Consider the following 18,449-nt stretch of genomic DNA (forward strand, 5'->3'; position numbering starts at 1 on the left):
TCTCATATATGTAATATTATTTACTTGCAGATGACACCAAGGGGTAGAGGTGGTGGTCGTAGACCACCTAATCGTGGTGGTCGAGGTGTTCGTGTTGATGATATATCTTTACCCAATACCAACATTCCCCCTTCGTTTGTTCTTCCAACAACTATGGAGTCTACACATCCTATTTATGAAGGAGCCGCCCCACTTCCTACACTTCACGGACAAGATATTGAACATCATGTAGGAGAATCAAATCCTACTACCTTTTCTACAGAGCCAACTATGAATCAACCTTCACCAATACAAGACTCTCTTACACCTGACAATGAGTCTGGCAATGTAGTTGATCAAAGACCCTGGCTTCATGCAGAAAGAGGAGAGTAAGTATATTTTAATCTAATTGTAATTCGTAAATATGATCTAATTTTCATATATCATTTTGACAATATGTTTTGAACATAGTTTTTCACCTGCAAATGGACCTTCCAATGTAATCTCACGAATCATCAAGCAAAAATATGATGAACCCAGTCCCACATGGAAGAAGGTTCGTCTTGAGCTTAGAGATAGATGGTTTGGAGAGTTCAAGGTAATTTGAGTTATGATTACATTTAAAATGATATTTTATTTTTCTACAATGTTTTTCTTCTAATTTATTTTACATGCAGAAAGAGTATAGGTGGGATATGGAACAAGACCAACTCATTAGATCCATTTTTGATACAAAAGCCTCCCGTATCTTTAAAAATGCTATGAGTAAAGTTAGGCATGGTCAAGATAAGGGGACCTGGATTCCACAACTTGTTCGAGCAACCTTGGACCAGCATTGGAGTTCTACAGAATTCCAGAACAAGAGTGCTATTGCCAAGGCGAATCGGGCTGTTGAGAAGGGAGCCTCAGCCTACTGTGGTGGTTCCATATCTACCGCAGCTCACTTTGAGAAAATGGTAATATTATTATATTTCTTCTCTTTCTATATTTAATTTAAATACAATCTATTATATCTTTTTATTGAATTTATGTAGACTAAAGAGCTTGAACGACAACCAACTGCTTGGGAGGTTGTAGAGAGAACAAAGAAATTGAAGACTGGACAATGGGTCAATGACAAGACTCGCGACCTTGCGGTATGTTTAAAATTTGTTATAGTTTAATTTTTACTATATGTTTTCTTCGCAATAATCAATTTGACTTCATTTTCAGGAGAAATATAAGAAACGTCGAGAAGAAGCCCAACAACAGCAAATGCTTGAAAGCGCATCTTCGCAAAACTCTCATGTTGCCTCTATTGATGACAATGAAATATACATCGATGTTGTTGGAAGTGGAAATAAAAAAGGGAATGTTTATGGTCTTGGTGTATTGAGCAAAAGGTTTAATAGTTCAACAAGTCCTCACTCTGCTGCAAGTCAAGCTCCAGTAGTCCATCAAATAGAAGAAATGCGTGAGATTATTCAAAAGCTAAATGATGAACTTATGACAAAACGTGTCAAGGAGCGGACACTTGAAGAAAAGATGGAGTTATTGATGAAAACTCATGAAGAGCAAAGTGAACGCATGCGCAAACAAGATGAGAAGATGCAACTCATCCTACAACACATTCAAATGAATAATCCCGCATCAGGCTCTTCAGATCCTACTACCAGTGGACATCATAAAGGAGACCAGAGTAGAGATGACAGTTCAGAAGAAGATTAGTTATATGTTGAATTATATCATAGATTTGACTCTTTTAACTAGTTTTCAACAGTTTTAGTTGTGTAGTATGATTTACCTTTAATTTGAGCACAACTTCTTCTTAAACTATGTATTTGAAGTTCATTACAATTTAGCTTGATTGAATTTTGAGTATCTCTATAAGCAGGTCTGGATTTTTTTATAAAATAGTCAAAATACCATTTTAAATAGGTATTAATAATACAAATAAAAATAGCCACCGAACTTGATTTGGTGGCTATTTAGCCACCGAAATCAAATTTGTCGCTGTAGAAGTCTCCATTTAGCCACCAAAATAGTCACCAAAAGATTTCTTTTTAGCGACCGAAAATGGTGGTCGCTATCACCTTCTAATTCAGCCACCGAAATTTGGGTAGCTAATTTGGGTTTTGAATTTCTGTGACCAAATTTTTTGCGACCGATTTGGTCACCGAAATTTCGGTTGCTAATTTGGTTTTCGAATTTTGGTGACTAAATTTATCTGCGACAAATTTAGCAACCGAATTTTCGGTTGCTAATTTAGTTTCTAAATTTTGGTGACCAAATTCCCTGCGACCGATTTAGCCACTGAAATTTCGGTTGCAATTTAGCGACCACTTTATAATTCGGTCGCTAACGGCTTTGCGATCAGGGTTTTCGCTTCCATCTGTATTTGGTGACTGTTTCGGTCGCAGATATGATTAGCGACCGATTATAGTGATTTTAGCGACCTAATTTGGTGGTCGCTAAAAGTGATTTTTTTTGTAGTGTGATATTCAACACCTTTTTTAGTGAACTGAAGTTGGATTTAGTTTTTTTTAGATCTTGAGTCATATGATTGATGAAATTATAAGTTATTTCAAATAGAATTTATTTTATTTTATTTTAATTGTTAATATGCAAACAAGTTTGTCCTGGTTCTTAATTTAGACATGGATAATGTATACATATACATTGGACAATTGAGAAATAATCATCTATATATAATGGAAATTTTATCTCAAATAAATTAATTAAAAAAATATCATCAATTTTAAACTATACTAAATAATTTGTGTTATAAATTAATTAATTTTTTATTTTTTTTCAGTACTGAACAAAATTAGTTACTTAAATGTGAAACGTTTATAAAATTAAGAAATATATATATAAAAAGGGGAGTGTTGCAGTTTTCTATTTCGTTAGTTATATACTTCAAACTCTTGGTTCTTCTCCAAAATTTAAGAGCATGTGATAACATTATAATTTTAATTTTACTTTTTAATATTTATAATTTTTTGCATTACATATTTTTATCTGAATTTTAAATCATTCTCTGTAATTAATTTTTCAGTTTATTAATATTTTAAAATGTTTAACAATAACTTCATATTCATAATTCTTAGTTGGAGTTGTTAACCTAATTGAGAGATATGCAGTAATGTCTAATATAAGAGTTTTTATAAATAAAAAAAAACAAAAGCTTTATCTAGTTTAATTTATTTAAAATCTGCAAGAACCAAATAATAACGTATTTTGAAAAGTTGAATTTGAGTGGAATTTGGAATTTGGTCCCTTTTTCCCTTTTCCATCAACGGAATATATTTTATATCATATCATGCCGACATATCTAATTTTCTTTACGCCATCTCTATCTTCTTATATATATTCTCATTTTTTTACTATCTTATTTTCATATATGACATTTTTTTAAATAATTTTATCTTAATTTTTGAAGTAAAGTAATGTTAATTATGAATTGTAATATTAAGTGAATTAACATATTTAAAAGGTTACGAATTTTGAACGTCGTATTATTATATATAGTTTATCAAAAACAGTTATTAACCTTTTCATTTTAAATTTTAAATTTCATTTTATTCATAAAATATTTTGAAAAATTAAATAACATTTTCAAAGATAAATATTGATCAAAAAATTATTTTGATATTTGAAACAATTATTCCATGTAGAAAACAAATTATATAATTCAAATTAATATAAAGTAAATATCTACAAAACAAAAATAATAGCAGTTTGTAAAAATTGTTAAACTGTTAAAATTTTAATAATGAACATTTTGTACAGATTACGTTTTTCTTATAATATTAATAATATTATTATTATAACAGTGACAATAGTATATCAACACAATGATAATCGCTTCTAACTTTTTTTTCATAAAGAATTAATTCAAATTGAATTTTTTAAATTAATATATGAGGTAATTTTTCATTATGAATAATTATTTGAATTTAAAAAACAATTATTTAAAAGGTAAAATTGTAAATAAAAATAGAAATATTCCCTTTATTATTATATAGATAATAGATGTTAAAAAGTAGTTAAATTGAAATAAATTAATTTATTGTAGCATTGCATATGTAATTAATAATACGTTGTGTAATAACATGTTGCTTTCTTGTTTCACTCTCTCACGTATTACAAGGTCAAACATGTTGTATATAATAGTTTACAACACTTTACTACCTACACCTTCTATGGATTTAAATATATATATATATATATATATATATATATATATATATATAAAATTCATTATAATTTATCTCAATTAATGTTAGTAGGTGAGTTATTGATCTACAAGTCAATTACGGATTTGAGTTTTTATAATATTAATTTTATTTTCTAGATCATTCAAAATGGTTCTACACAACTCACTTTTATGGAAAAAAGAAGAAAGTAGCTTAATATAAAAATGTGGTTTGCTTTAATCATATATGGTTTCTTGTCATTTGAGCTCAATTATTTTTTTCAGCAACAAACTAATATATATTAATATTGGTATAAGGAGTAACAACTTGCATAAATATAAAATAGCAAAAACTTTGTAAATAGCATATAACCACCAATCAATCAATATATATATATATATATATAATACATTAAATTTAAATTCATTTCACTAGATAGAGTATTTCAATTACATTCACTTTTTAAAAATTATTTATTAAATTAAAATGCCAATCAATAACATTTTTTAGTTGATGTTATTCGAAGTTATATTTTTATTAAGTTCATCAAGATTTTTAAACTAACTTGAACAATGATTTATATCTTGGTTAACGAGGTTATTTTCAATTGAAGATAAAACCATAATTATTTAAGTAATATATGTTGTTGGTCGATTTCTTTTTTATTTTCAATTAATATCAGTTGAAAAATTTATCCAACCAGCATCAGTCAGATCAATAAGGTTGGCCAAAAGTCTCCTTAGTTGATAATATTTTTTTTTTTGCTGTTCTTACACGAAAAAAAAACTTCTAACATCAATAGAAAAAGAACCCCTCATATTGACATTGTTAATGTTGACTAAGAAAATTACAATTGCTTAAAATAAAATAAAAAATAACTTTAATTATGTCAAATGAAAAATAATATTAACTGACTTTAACATGAAAAATAATACATGTCGTGATAACGAGTTTCGACCTCAATTAAGCTGATGATATGTGGAGATAATGAGTTATCAATCTCAATTGAACTGATGATATCTTAATCTAGTATGTTATAATCTTTACACAATTAACAATGTCTAATAAATGTAGAATATGGAAAAAATACATAAATTTATAAAATTTTAATTTCTTTTAAATTTTCTTACTTAAATAATATATTTATCATAAATTTTTTATAATTTTATACAAAATTAACTTATCATTAGAAATTATCTATCTAAATAAATACTCAAAGGGTACATAACTTATTTTACCCTCCTAGTCCTTTTGTATTTATTAGACTCTTTGTTGTCAAGTCATCCAAGATAGAGTAAGTTTGGACCTAGATTGGATCAAGTAATCCAAGGTCTCCTTATAAAAAAAATCAACAGAATCTCACTTCCGACCAAGTCGACCTAAGTCCAATTCTGGTTTATTCGACTTGAATTCACATTAGGCTAAGTTGGACATGCCCACATCAGACTGAATCAGGTTAAGACCAAGTTGGGCCAAGTCAGTGAAGTCCAAGTCAAGTAAGAATGAATTATATCTTTATCGGACTAAGTCAGACAGAACTTAGATTGGACCAAGTCAACTTGCGTCCATGTTAAGTTAAGTGAACCTGTTTATATTGGGATAAGTCAAGTTGGAGCAATGTCAACTTAAGTCAGGATGTGATCTAAATATAAAAGACACTTTTTTTTTTCCATAAAGAGTATATTCGTCACTCCAAACACAACATTAAAAGATGAAATTCATTTACTAGGAAAAAAACAACTTTTAATGTTAACGAGACAATTTCATAAAAAGGAGAAATAAAATATTTATAAAAAAAAAACTATTATTATATTTGCAATATAATTTAAGAAAAGACAAATAGACAATAATAAAATAATTTTAACATTTTCTTAATTTTATAAACGTGTGTGTGAATCAGAAAAAATGGGGGACCAGACCCTCTAAACTATGAAATAGTATCTCTGTCCACTACCAACATGTTTGGTAAATATTTATGATTATTATATAACACAATAATAGTATGTGATGCACATGACCAAAACATTTAGTAGTTTTTGGGAAAGGTAGAAATCAGCAAAATGAGTTTTAATTTTCAATAAATAGTTATTTTATACACAGTTTCAGTTACAAATTAAGGTACTTGAGAACACAACTGCACTAGATGTACCTTGGTTGGATGAAACATATTAAAGTCAAAAGTAAATGCAAGAAATAGAGTAGTGTCCAATTCAAAGTGTTGAGCTGCATCATTCTATTTCTATATCTATTTTCATCAAATTTCCAAACCCTAAAAAAATCACCTCAATTAATTAACACCTTCTTTATCTTCTTCCCTATATTTAGCTTAATCATCTCCAAAAATTCAATTTCCCATCAAAAAACTAATTTGGGTTTTCCTATAAAACTTTCTGAACTCACCCTTTGTCTCCTTGCCCCCATGGCCAAACGCAAGGAAAAAGATAAAACCGTTCTCTCATAGAACCTTTTCATCCCTTCTTTCTTCAGAAACACTAACGAAAAATCCGCACCATAAAACCGTGTGGATTATCGTTAGAATCTGATTCGAAGAAGAAAGAAGGATAAAAGAGAACAACAATTTTTTTTTAGAAATAACTATAACTGATTCCGTTAGGCAGTTAGGAAACGGTTATGTCAGTTATGTCCAAAAGGGTTGTTTTCCGACCGGTGGTGTCTCACCGGCGAAGGTCGCTTCTGCGGCAGAGCGGGGGCTTCCCGGGGTCGGGGACGCGGATGGGGGAGGCTGTGGGTGGCACCGCCGCCGTGTGCTGCTGCTTCTCGTTCGGGCTGGCGAACATGGTGTATCTGGCCATGTACAAGTTGCCGGCGAGCCTTTACCAGAAGATGCTGCGGCGGAAGCGGCAGAGGCGGCTGCAGAGCAAGAAGGAGGGGCTGGAGGCGGCTGCGGATGCGGATGCGGCGGCCTCGCACGTGCGGCGGTGCACGTGCGGGTGCTGCGACGACATCATGGGCGCGGGGCGGGTGTACCCGCTCTGCAGCGACGACGGCGTGGACGTGGCGGCGGTGCGGCGGCTGAGCGAGGCGGAGAAGGACCCGGAGTTGTTGGAGCTGGAGAAAAAGATGTGGGAGATGTTTTATGAGTCTGGATTTTGGAGAAGCCCTTCTCAGATAGATCATAACGTTATTGCTGTATCTGTTTCTGCTCCAAATAATCTTCCAGATTCTTCTGTGAATTGAATCCTTCATTCAACCTTGTAACATCAATGAACTTTTTTCATTAGTTAGTGTTGGAATTATCCTCAGGTAGTGTTCATCTTTTTTTTTTATTACATGAACACAACAAGGTTGCTTCATTTCATTGTAATTATCAAATAATTCTCTCTTCTTCACTTCTATATGCTTCAAGAGTTAAATCTTAAAAAATAACAATAATAATAATATTAATAAGTATATTTCCTAGGTTGAAGTTAGCTTTTCATAATTTAATTTATGCATTAAAATAACTAATGTAGAAATTAAAATATTCTTCTAATTAAATGATGAGTCAGCTTTAATAAATATTATTGTATTAGTAGTTATCAATAGTTTTCTAAAAGACTAACAATATCATAAATATATATAAATTATATAAAATTTTGTATTTTGTATCAACTAGGGGATCCACTCCCCTTAGATCTCGACTCGGGTTTGTTCCCGTATGTCAATATAGTTCCATATCGTTCAGGAATCGAGGCCAATGGCAGTTTATATACTCCCTCCTCCCTTCACCCTTTGAGGCACCTTTTAAAGACAAAACCATGACGAAACACTAACCTCCAAAGTGGACAATACCTCGGATGCGGTGATTGACTCTAGCGATGTTGTCCAACGACTTGAAGTCGGAACAATGATGCCCACTGTGGGGCCGAAGAGGCTCCTTCGCCCTTCAACTAGGAGGATCCAGGTCGAAACAGTAAGTATTTTCCGTTTTGAAAGTTGGTGATCCGTTACAATTTTATCTTTAAAATATGTTTTAATAGATTGGAGAAAGAAATAGTCAGTAAAATATCATTGGTGTCGACTATTGAGTAATGTAAAACTATATTAAGATAAGTTTAGTTAAAAGAATTTATTTTAAAAAAATTAGCCAAACACATATCATATATTGTTTTAAGTTTTGAAAATACAAAAACATGGTTGGAAAAGAAATGTTATTGAAAACATGTGCAACAAATCTTGTAATTGAAGATAGGGAAGGAAAAAGAGAAGTGATATATAAGATTGATAGTGTGATCTAGAAAGATGAGAAAAAAGATATGTAAATATGTTGAAAATCTAATTGTACAAAATAATAATATTCTCTTGTCTTATATGGTGGTCCTATATTTATTCTTTGTCTCCTCCCAATTCATGCAAAAGCCTACAAAGGTCAGGGTCCTTCTGAGCCACTTCAAGTAATTTACACCAAGTGAAACAAATCAAAAACTTGCAGGTAAAACTAATACATTTATTGTTGGTAACAATAAATAATGTTTCATTATATTCAAATATTTTAAATTATAAATATATATTATACAGAAAAATAGTTACGTAACTTTATTAAAAATGACCCACTTTAATTATTTCAACTTATAAGACAAAGGTAATGATGTCCTCCATATAAGAGTTGGTCACATCTAAGCATTAAAATGAAACTGCAGACCACAAATCAAGACACAAAAAGAACTTCCAACAAAATTAATAATTTTGTTTTCGAATGGTTCTACATTAAATAATATGAAAAAAATAGGAAATAAAAAGCTATCATAAAAGCAAACATGCAAATCCTAATTCCTATTTAGTATAATTGCAGGTCACTTATATGATTCTCGAGTCCTTCAATTTGATTGTTTAGGTGATGAAACCTTGCTACATAGAATTCATGGTGAAATTAGTGACGAGTTGCAAATAAATGATAACATGTGTTGTTCAAAACAAAAAGAAGTGGATTAGGATAGACAAGTTGAATTACATGTCACATTGGATCATTGTTTTGAGTACCACTAATTTCAAATTTAGGTTAAAATGCTTTAGTGTCTTGAGCATTTTCTAGTTCAATAAAATCTTTAACCTCATCCTTTAGTGACCAAGAACCATTATGCTTTTCAAAAGCTATTTGTGGAGAGTCACATTTGTGATTTCATTGGTTTTATGAAAAATGTAAAACAACCTCTCCTTCCACATTGACCTTGAAGTGTTTCAATATTTTTTAGACAAGATATGAAAACCTATACTTTGAAACCTCTTTGTCTTAAACATGCAATCCTTGAAATCCAGTTGATTTTGAGTTTTTTCTTCAAACTCATAATGTTATAGAAGTACAAGGTCATCTTGATTTAGCATAGCATAATTGTTCCTCTTAGATAATAGTCGCGAACTCATTAAAGCTTTAGTACTCCAACATTAAAGCTTTTAATATGACTTTGGATCATTGGAGTGATTGTTGAAGAATTTTGTTAAAGTTCTCTACTACTTTAGTGATGCCTTTGCTGACTTGTACTCCTTCATAAGTCAAACTTAACACGAAGACTCACCGTTTCTTAAGAAGATCTTGACACACTCACATCTAATTCCTAATTTTGTATGTTCATTTTCATATAGTCAAAAGAATTGAGTAACTACATATAACCTTACATACTTTGAATGTTATATTGAGATAGTCAATCAATGTTGTGCATTACACAAAATCCAATTTAAATCAAAATTAAGTTTCTACTCTTGCATCAGAGATCTCACAATGCAACCTAATGGGTTATTATGATATTATTGGGATTAAAATAGGAGTTATGATAGATATCTTTTGAGATATTTTTTTCTTGTTTTAGTTTTTGAATTTAATGCAATTATATGATTAGGGGTGCAAGAATTTAGTGACTAAATTAAGATTTTATGGTGCGTATGTTGTGAAAATATTTTTTCTTAATTCAGTCGTTCTAGTTTCTATAAATATAGCTGAAAAAGTTGTGATGAGAAGGAGAATTAGGCATTTAATTTAGAGTTACATAGCTGAAATGTAATAAAAATTTAGAATGACATAGTTTTTTTATTTATTATCAGCATAGAATAAATAAAATAAAATAAGACAATTTAGAGTATTTTAATTCTTATACAGACACTTCAGAAATGTTCCAACTCAAATACAGAAAGTGGTCAAACTAATCTGCACAAAAATGTTCCAAATCTTATACAAACATTTCAGAAGTGTTCCAACTCGTATACAAAAAGTGATTAAACTAACCTGCACAAAGATGTTCCAAATCTTATATCGACACTTCAAAAATGTTCCAACTCATATACAGAAAGTGATCAAACCAACCTGAGATCGACTAAAATGACATGCATGATTGGAATGAGTGGAGAGGGAGGAGGTAATAAATTGATGCATGTGTATGCAGCATATGTAGTGGCAAAAGACATAGTGGTGTATAGCAGTGGAGTGGTCCAAAACACAAACTGAGTGAGTTTGAAATTGAAGAGAAGAGAAGGGTTGTGTCAGTGCTTCTTATCAGAAAATAATTTCACAGTCTAAGCTATAGGACATTTGGGATGACATTGATGGTCTCATTCCCATCTCAGACACTTCACTTTCCCTCTCTGCACTTTCTATATTCATCTTCTCCACCTTCAAAACCTTTTTCATAATCAAATTCAATAACTTAAATCCACTCAACTTATACAACAATCAAGATAAAACTATTTAATCATTAAAAAAAAATTATGAAATATAAACTAATTTTATAGAAAAAAAATAATTAGTTGTTATAGTGATTAAATTAGATATCATTTTAGAGATTAAATTTTTTATTTTATTTTTAAAGTAGTTTCTATTATTAATAAATAGTTTCTAAATTGGTTTCTAATTAGCTACCAAAATTTTAAATTTGGTAGCTAATTAGATACCAATTTAGAAACTATTTATCAGTAATAAAAAACTAATTTAGAAACCAATAATTTTGTTACTCTCTAAAATGGTCTTAAATTTAGTTACTATAACAACTAATTATTATTTTTTTTTCTAAAATTAGTTTCTATTCTCCTGTAGTGGATGATGTCCGAATGTTTAAAGGGCATGGCTTTCTGAGTTAAATGGTAAACATGAGTTTTGTTCGTCATTGATGTTTTTGAAAGTTATATACATACACTAAAAAAAATCATTAAATAAAAAATAATTTTAGAAATCAAAATAATTAGTTGCTATAGTGACTAAATTATATACCATTTTAAAGACTACAAAAAATTTATTGATTTCTAAATTAGTTTTTATTATTGATAAATAGTTTTTAAATTGGTATTTAATTAACTACCAAGGTTTTAATTATCAATTATTTATATTCTAAATTTGGTAGAAAAACATTGGTAAGTAATTAGATACTAATTTAGAAACTATTTATCAATAATAAAAACTAATTTAGAAACCAATAAAGAAACCAATAATTTTTTTAATCTTTAGAATGGTTACTAACTTAATCACTATACCAACTAACTATTTTTTGTCTCTAAGTTTGTTTCTATTTAATGATTTTTTTTTTATTGTAGTGATATATAATTAATATTTTTAATAGTTGAGATATCTCTACAGTATTTCATATTAATTTATTATTTGAAAGTTATACAAATATATAATCACGTTTTTATAATAGGAAAATATCCCACATTAATTCAGTTCATAAAGAAAAAAATCTTAAATCCACCTACTACAATTATTAAATTTTTGCCCTAAGTTTTTAGTACAATTAATATAATTTTTATTATTTAAAAATATTTCTTATTTAAACTATTGTTACATTAATTTTTTATCATGTGTAATTTGCACATTGCATCTGGTAATTAAATATTTGTTACTCTCAACTTGTAATGTTAATTTTTTTTTATATGAATTGTATAGAAAAAGAAAAAGTAACTCAACAAATATTAAAGATAGTACAATAATTAATAATTGCGTCTGTAAGATTGAAAGAGACAATAATAGGTAAAATAGAATTAAGAAAAATAAAAAATGTGTTAAAATATTAGAAATAATAATGAAAAAAATAAAAATAAAGTACAAGTTACAATTAAAGTTAACTAAAGTTTTTTTTTTTGTTTTTACTTTTTTATCAGCAAAGTAAAGTTAACTAAAGTAGTTTATAACTATAAGTTAAAAGTTTTTAAAATAAGCTATTTTAAAATGGTGGCAACAAAATTTTCATGCTGATAGAAATAATTTATAAATTAGTCAAATAACCTAATTCTTAGAAATTTATAATTAGTTTAATTTTTAGATGATCCAAAACTTATGTGTACATGAACGTCCTAAGTTAAGACAAAATTGATGAAATTTTGTAAGTATATATCTTTGAGTTTTGAATTATTTTAATTATGATAAACTTCCTGAATCCAACCCACTTAAAATTTTAAATATTATATATGTGTATATAATTTAAGTAAATACTAACCAGTTCCTTAAAAATATTAGTTATTTTTAAAAAAAATATTATATATGTACTGTTTTTATAATTTTTAAATATATATTTTCATATAATTGTATAATTCCTTAATCAACATGTTAACCTTTTAACTCTCAAATTTTAAAAATTATATACTGCAACAAATCCATTTTTAGTGTCTAAAGCTTCATAGATATGCACTTTTAATCTCAATAAATTTGTAATTGCAAATTTAATCTTCTAATTTTTCAAAATTAATTAATTTCAATCTAATATTGATATATAATATAATTACTTATAATAAATAATATATATAAGTGATAATAATGTCAATTATTCATATATTAATAATAAAATTTATGATTAACTTTAATTCATATCATTCTGACAAATATGTTGACATTTTCTATTAACAACCCACTAAAGGTAGAATACAATTATTTAATTTTAGAAAATAAATAAACAAATTTAGAATTAAACTTTTACATTATTAAACGTAGATTTAAGTCTGTTCTGAAAGTACTATTTGTCAACCACTTCTAAGAAAAAAGATGGCTTTATTAAGTATGTGTTTGAATAACCTCTTAATTAATTTTGACCTTTAACACCCGATTCACAAATAAAGAAAGAAAAGTAAAAACTAGTATTTATTGTTTGTACACGTCTCTTAAATAGTATGTCCATATCGGACACATATATCGGACATCAATACTCGTATAACACACACTTGTAAGACACATTAATGAAGTGTTCAATTTAAAAAATACTGATTCGATGACAATTGTAACATGATTCTAAAACAATTTTAAAAAGAATAAATATCTTTATTTTCTAAAAAATAAATTTATTATATAAATATTTATTATGATTACAAAAGAAAAATATAAATCTTTTTAATCAACAAAGAAAAATATATGCTAAAAAAAATAATCTATACATAAATTTTTATTGTCAATTTATATAATTTATAATTATATAGATTCTTCTCCGATATTCTATATATACGTATTTATATTTCTATGTTTTTGTCGTGTGTCCGTATAAGTGTGTAAGTGTTTGTGGTATATATTATTGGTTTAAATATGAAATTTGAATTAAAATGAATTTTAAAATAATTGAATTTAATAGGAAAACTCTATTAACCTCGTAATGAGAGACAAGTTGAAGTGACAGAAAAAGCATAGAAAGAAGAAAATAAAAATGGCAGCATCAGACATTATTGTAAGGCGGAGAAAGGCTGAAAAGTGAGCCTTTCATTGATAGGGTGTGGGGTCTTTTTTCCAATACACGCACATTTGTTTTGGTAGACAAATCCACCAAACATCCAACAAGGTAAAGTGTAACTCTCACCCTTCGTTTATTCTTCATCACTTCATCCCAATCTCTTGCATTCTCTGATTTCTCATTTCAGGATTTCATCCTCTCTTCTCTTGGCTCCTTCCCTCCGTTTCTTGAGCCCTTTTTCGTTTCTGGGCCTTTACCTATTCTCAATGGAGGTAATTGATTGATCTTGCCATCTTTTTATCAAATTTCCTGTCTTTTTTCCTCTTTCGTGATTCCTTGTGCAATATCTGGTGCAAAGATTGGTGCTTTTTAATCTGGGGTTGGTTGGAGTTGCCCCCTTTTAGTAATCCTTTTCTTTGTCGTGTTGTTGCAAAATGTTTTGATTCCTCTTTCTTTTGTTGGATTTTGTTGTGATCTCACTGATGATTCTTTTGCCTTTTCTTTTTATAATTATGGAAGTTTATCAAATGTGAATGAACATGATCAAACATGTTCCGGAAGGATAGGGTCGCGCTCTCAATTTTCCTCAACATCGAGGATTGTGAGGAAATTGCAACAACGAACAGCAATTTAAAACCTTGTTGATAATGTGTGTGATGATGTTATTCTTGTTGTTTTGTTTTTAGTTTAAAAAGTATGTGAAATAGAATTCTTTGGTAACTTTCTACAATGAGGTTTTTATAATCTGTGCTGAGCTGAGGGTTGTGGTAACAACAAATCAGATCGATGGATTGTGCATTTAGCTCAAACTAGTTGAGATTTTGGTAAAGCAGAATTAGGCTAGTATTATCACTGCATCATTTTCTTTTCTCCCTTCACCTGGTTCGATAGGTAATTGAGGAATAACCTGGATTTTATGTTTACTTATTGAGACTGCTTATAATGACTCAAAATATTTCATCTTGACTCTGAGAACTCTGAAATATTAAGGTGCCGGAAATGGGAGGCAAGACCGAAAGTCACATGACATCGGCGGCAGCCTTTGTGGAAGGGGGGATTCAAGAAGCATGTGATGATTCTTGCAGCATATGCCTTGAGGAATTTTGCAAAAGTGATCCTGCAACTGTAATATGCAGCTTATGTGCTTTCTTCTAATCTTTTCACAAATAGAAGTATAAGCAAGGATGGCTTCATTTGAAAAACATTTGTTTACTCCTTTTCCTTATCTTTCTTTTCAGGTCACTAATTGCAAGCACGATTTCCATCTGCAGTGCATTCTTGAATGGTACATTCTAATACTTTTCATCTGTTTTTGATAAAACTTAGAATTTTAATTTAATTTTTAGCACTATATTCTCAAAGAGTAATATTTTATGTCTTGTCATTTGGTTCCTGAATATTAAAATTGCTTCTAGTTTTCAGCATTAACAAGTTCTCACTCACATGAAAAGTTAGAACCAGAAGTCATTTGTATAAATTGTACGTTAATTCTTAATTTCTTTAAGTCCTGAGTGGGGGATGGGGCAAGGGGGGCAAAATCCGGGCATGGGAAGGGGTAATTGACCCGCAAATGTGATCACGACAAGTTCTCTTGGCACTTGACTTGATCATATTGGCTATTTTGACTGGAGAATCAATGGATTACCCATTTTTCTAGTCTAAATCTTACTCACCTGTATGCTACAATTCAATCAGAATTGGACTGTACCTGACAGCTGACATGATCTGGTGAACTGGTGTGGTGTTACCAGCTTCTGTTCCATGGTCACATGATGACAGTTTATGAAGTTTGCATCATCACCAAATTTAATTTTTATGGGATAAAGAGACCTCCAAGGTATTCAAACTGTAGGCTTCTTGGTGCAAGGGTTGACATTTATTTCTTTGCTTAAGATCACAAGGTGGAATCATGATTGTGTTGGTCAGAGGAGCTGTAACTGATGCTGCAATATAGTGTAGAATATATTCAATATATTTATGTCAGTAAAGACATATTCTTTGAAAAAATTGAATATATTTAATTATTCATCATCAATCCAAGACTCAATTTTCAAATGTGTTATTTTTTTACAATTACTGATGAATCACCCTTTATATTTTTTCACCCATTTAGATGATGTGAAAGTCTACATATCTCCAAAACAAATTGTTTTGACTCCAGTTGAATTTCTTAACTGTTAATTGCTTCCCATTCTAGTTCAATGATTGATTCAGTGTTCAGAATATTGGTCTGATTATGAATTCCACAAATATCCTTACTGCTTTTTTTTACACACATTCTAAAATTTGGTATGTCGTGGATTTAAATTCTATAGAGTTTTCCACATAGTACAAATATCAGTAATTCCTATGCATTATGGATAGATGGGATTTTTCCAAAATTTTAACTATAATTTTTAGACAAAGTGCTATACTACTAGTACTAACCACCAACAAAGTTTATAGCTCTAGCTCCTATGAATAAAACAAAATGGAAATAAGAACTTTTGAAATAATTGAGGAATATGTTTGTCTCTCTCAATCTGTGTTGTGTGTGTGTTGTCTTGATTTTGTATATGACTAATAGCCATGTTTACTGTTGAAAATATTGTTGCCTCTTCCAAATATATTAATGGGTGGGAAGTTTCTAATCTCAAAATATGATTTTGGCAGCTGGTGAGAACATTTGAGTTTAAAATGGAACATTATACCACTGTAATAGTTACTGGCTGTTGTTTGTATGCAGGTCTCAGAGAAGCTCTCAATGCCCTATGTGTTGGCAGGCTATCAGCTTGAAGGATGCTACCAGGTAGTCCAGGATTTTTCTTCCTGTGACCTACTTTATAATTAATTTCATGATTATATTCTTAAACTCGAATGAATTTCATGGCAGCCAAGAACTGCTCGAGGCAGTAGAGATGGAGAGGAGCTTGAGGGATACCCCATCAAGAAATGCTGCAATTTTTCATCATTCAGAAGTTGGTGATTTTGAATTGCAGCGTGTCAGTCGTCTATTTTATTTTTTTGTCCTACATCTTAACTGTCAGCACATCTTATTCCACCATCTATACATGCTATCAATTTTCTTTCTTGTGCAGTTACCCATGGGACATGAGTCTGATATTGAAGAGCGGATCATTCGACATTTAGCTGCTGCAGCATCAATGCGAAGAGCACACCTTCTCGGCCAGAGGGAAAGTCATCGATCTAGGTCATCTGCACATGGCCATCCACACTACTTTGTGTACTCAACTCAGCCTAGTGCACCTCCATCAGCTGCTGGAGGGGGAAGTGAACCAGCTGCAATTCCTGCTGGAAATCCATCGGCTCCTCTTATATTTGATGGAACAGAGCAATCATCACCGGAGCAGATGCCTCTATTCCAAACTAGGGGTTCTTCTTTGACTTCTGGCTCTTCAGTCACGACAACAAATCTTCAAGGATTTCACTCTAATCATAGGTAGTTAGACCTTATTATTTATTTACTTGTGATCCTTATTAGTGTGTGATCATGTGAAGTTATACATTGTATATTTACGTGTTTGTAGAAGCTTTGCCTCTCATTCCTTGCCTGCAAGCCATGATGAACCACAGCCATCACAGCCATCAGAACAATCATTCTCAGATTCTCTCCTTTCCAAATTTAATGCAGTGTCCATGAGGTACAATTCATAGAAATCATGTGTCAGCAAATTCTATATGTTAAGTTGACTTATCAAGTGAATTTTCTTGTGACAGATACAAAGAATCAATTTCAAAGGGCACAAGGGGATGGAAGGAGAGGCTGTTCTCTCCTAATTCTTCTGTGTCAGAACTTGGTTCAGAAGTTAGGAGAGAATTGAATGCCAAAATTGCTAGTGTGTCCCGATTAATGGAGCGCCTCGAAACAGCAAGAGAAAATAATAGCGCCGCAGGCACTTCTTTATCAAATCATTCCATTGCAGAGACAAGCAACCAAAACAATGTGGAAGTTCGTGGAGAGAACTCTTTTCGTGGCAGTAATACTCCTGCTACATTTTCTGCTAGCCCAGATGCAAACTGAGCTCTAGTTTACTTCTATGAATGCATCTTTGCTCAGCATATCATGTTTGAAGGTGAGCCTTGATCTTGGTTTAGACTTTTTTCCTCAGAACAGAATCAGTGGAGATTTCATCCAATTTATTAACTAAGTTTTAAGGTTAATAATTTTTGTGAACTATCAGTGCAGATATTTTACACTATCAACCAATTAAAATCATCATTACTATAACTTACAAAAGTCAACTAGTCATTTAGGTGATTTATTATTGAAAGACAGAACTTTTTACACCAGAGGTTGTGTTTGATTATAACATATAAGCAATGTTTAGTGTGTATCAGATATAATTTTTCTGAAGTGAGTGTTTTTGTATTTTTTTCAGGCTAACTATTTGCTCAGAGATGACATGGTGAGGAATACTTGTTGATGGAAGTTATTGGCTTTGAGTAAGAAAATAGGATGTGAGGCACCTGTTCCTAAAGCTAAAAGCTTATGTATATATTATATGCCGGGAACTGTAGGGATTAAGTATTTAAGGTATAAACCAAGGGAGAAAGTGTTATGAATTTTCTCTAATCTTTTAGGTATATTACTATATATGTTCATAATATGAAAGAGATACTTTTTGGAGTCAAGGGAAAATAGATATCAAGAAGGCAACTTTAA

General features: G+C 30.4%; 3 protein-coding genes across 5 annotated transcripts; all 3 read left to right on the plus strand.

Moving 5' to 3' along the window:
- Window positions 1–1,815, plus strand: LOC137830720 (uncharacterized). Its single transcript, XM_068638209.1, has 5 exons — window positions 1–368; window positions 451–577; window positions 657–935; window positions 1,014–1,115; window positions 1,192–1,815. Exons 1-5 carry the CDS (start codon window positions 31–33, stop codon window positions 1,684–1,686), a joined length of 1,341 nt encoding a protein of 446 aa, XP_068494310.1. The 5' UTR covers window positions 1–30; the 3' UTR covers window positions 1,687–1,815.
- Window positions 1,816–6,788: 4,973 nt separating this feature from the next.
- On the plus strand, window positions 6,789–7,355 carry LOC137829472 (uncharacterized). The gene has a single exon (XM_068636273.1). It carries the CDS (start codon window positions 6,789–6,791, stop codon window positions 7,353–7,355), a length of 567 nt encoding a protein of 188 aa, XP_068492374.1.
- Window positions 7,356–13,699: 6,344 nt separating this feature from the next.
- On the plus strand, window positions 13,700–18,449 carry LOC137830721 (E3 ubiquitin-protein ligase RHF2A-like). 3 transcript variants are annotated; one of them, XM_068638210.1, is made up of 10 exons: window positions 13,700–13,894; window positions 13,974–14,058; window positions 14,777–14,911; window positions 15,025–15,071; window positions 16,512–16,574; window positions 16,659–16,767; window positions 16,864–17,225; window positions 17,314–17,427; window positions 17,504–17,859; window positions 18,166–18,449. In XM_068638210.1, exons 2-9 carry the CDS (start codon window positions 14,053–14,055, stop codon window positions 17,805–17,807), a joined length of 1,140 nt encoding a protein of 379 aa, XP_068494311.1. In that variant the 5' UTR covers window positions 13,700–13,894; window positions 13,974–14,052; the 3' UTR covers window positions 17,808–17,859; window positions 18,166–18,449. The 3 variants fall into 3 exon arrangements, with proteins under 3 accessions (XP_068494311.1, XP_068494312.1, XP_068494313.1); XM_068638211.1 differs by having other exon boundaries at window positions 13,731–13,894; window positions 16,659–16,743; XM_068638212.1 differs by having other exon boundaries at window positions 13,755–13,894; window positions 15,482–16,574.

The sequence above is a fragment of the Phaseolus vulgaris genome, chromosome 7 (genome assembly GCF_000499845.2).
Source record: "Phaseolus vulgaris cultivar G19833 chromosome 7, P. vulgaris v2.0, whole genome shotgun sequence".
Classification (NCBI taxonomy): domain Eukaryota; kingdom Viridiplantae; phylum Streptophyta; class Magnoliopsida; order Fabales; family Fabaceae; genus Phaseolus; species Phaseolus vulgaris.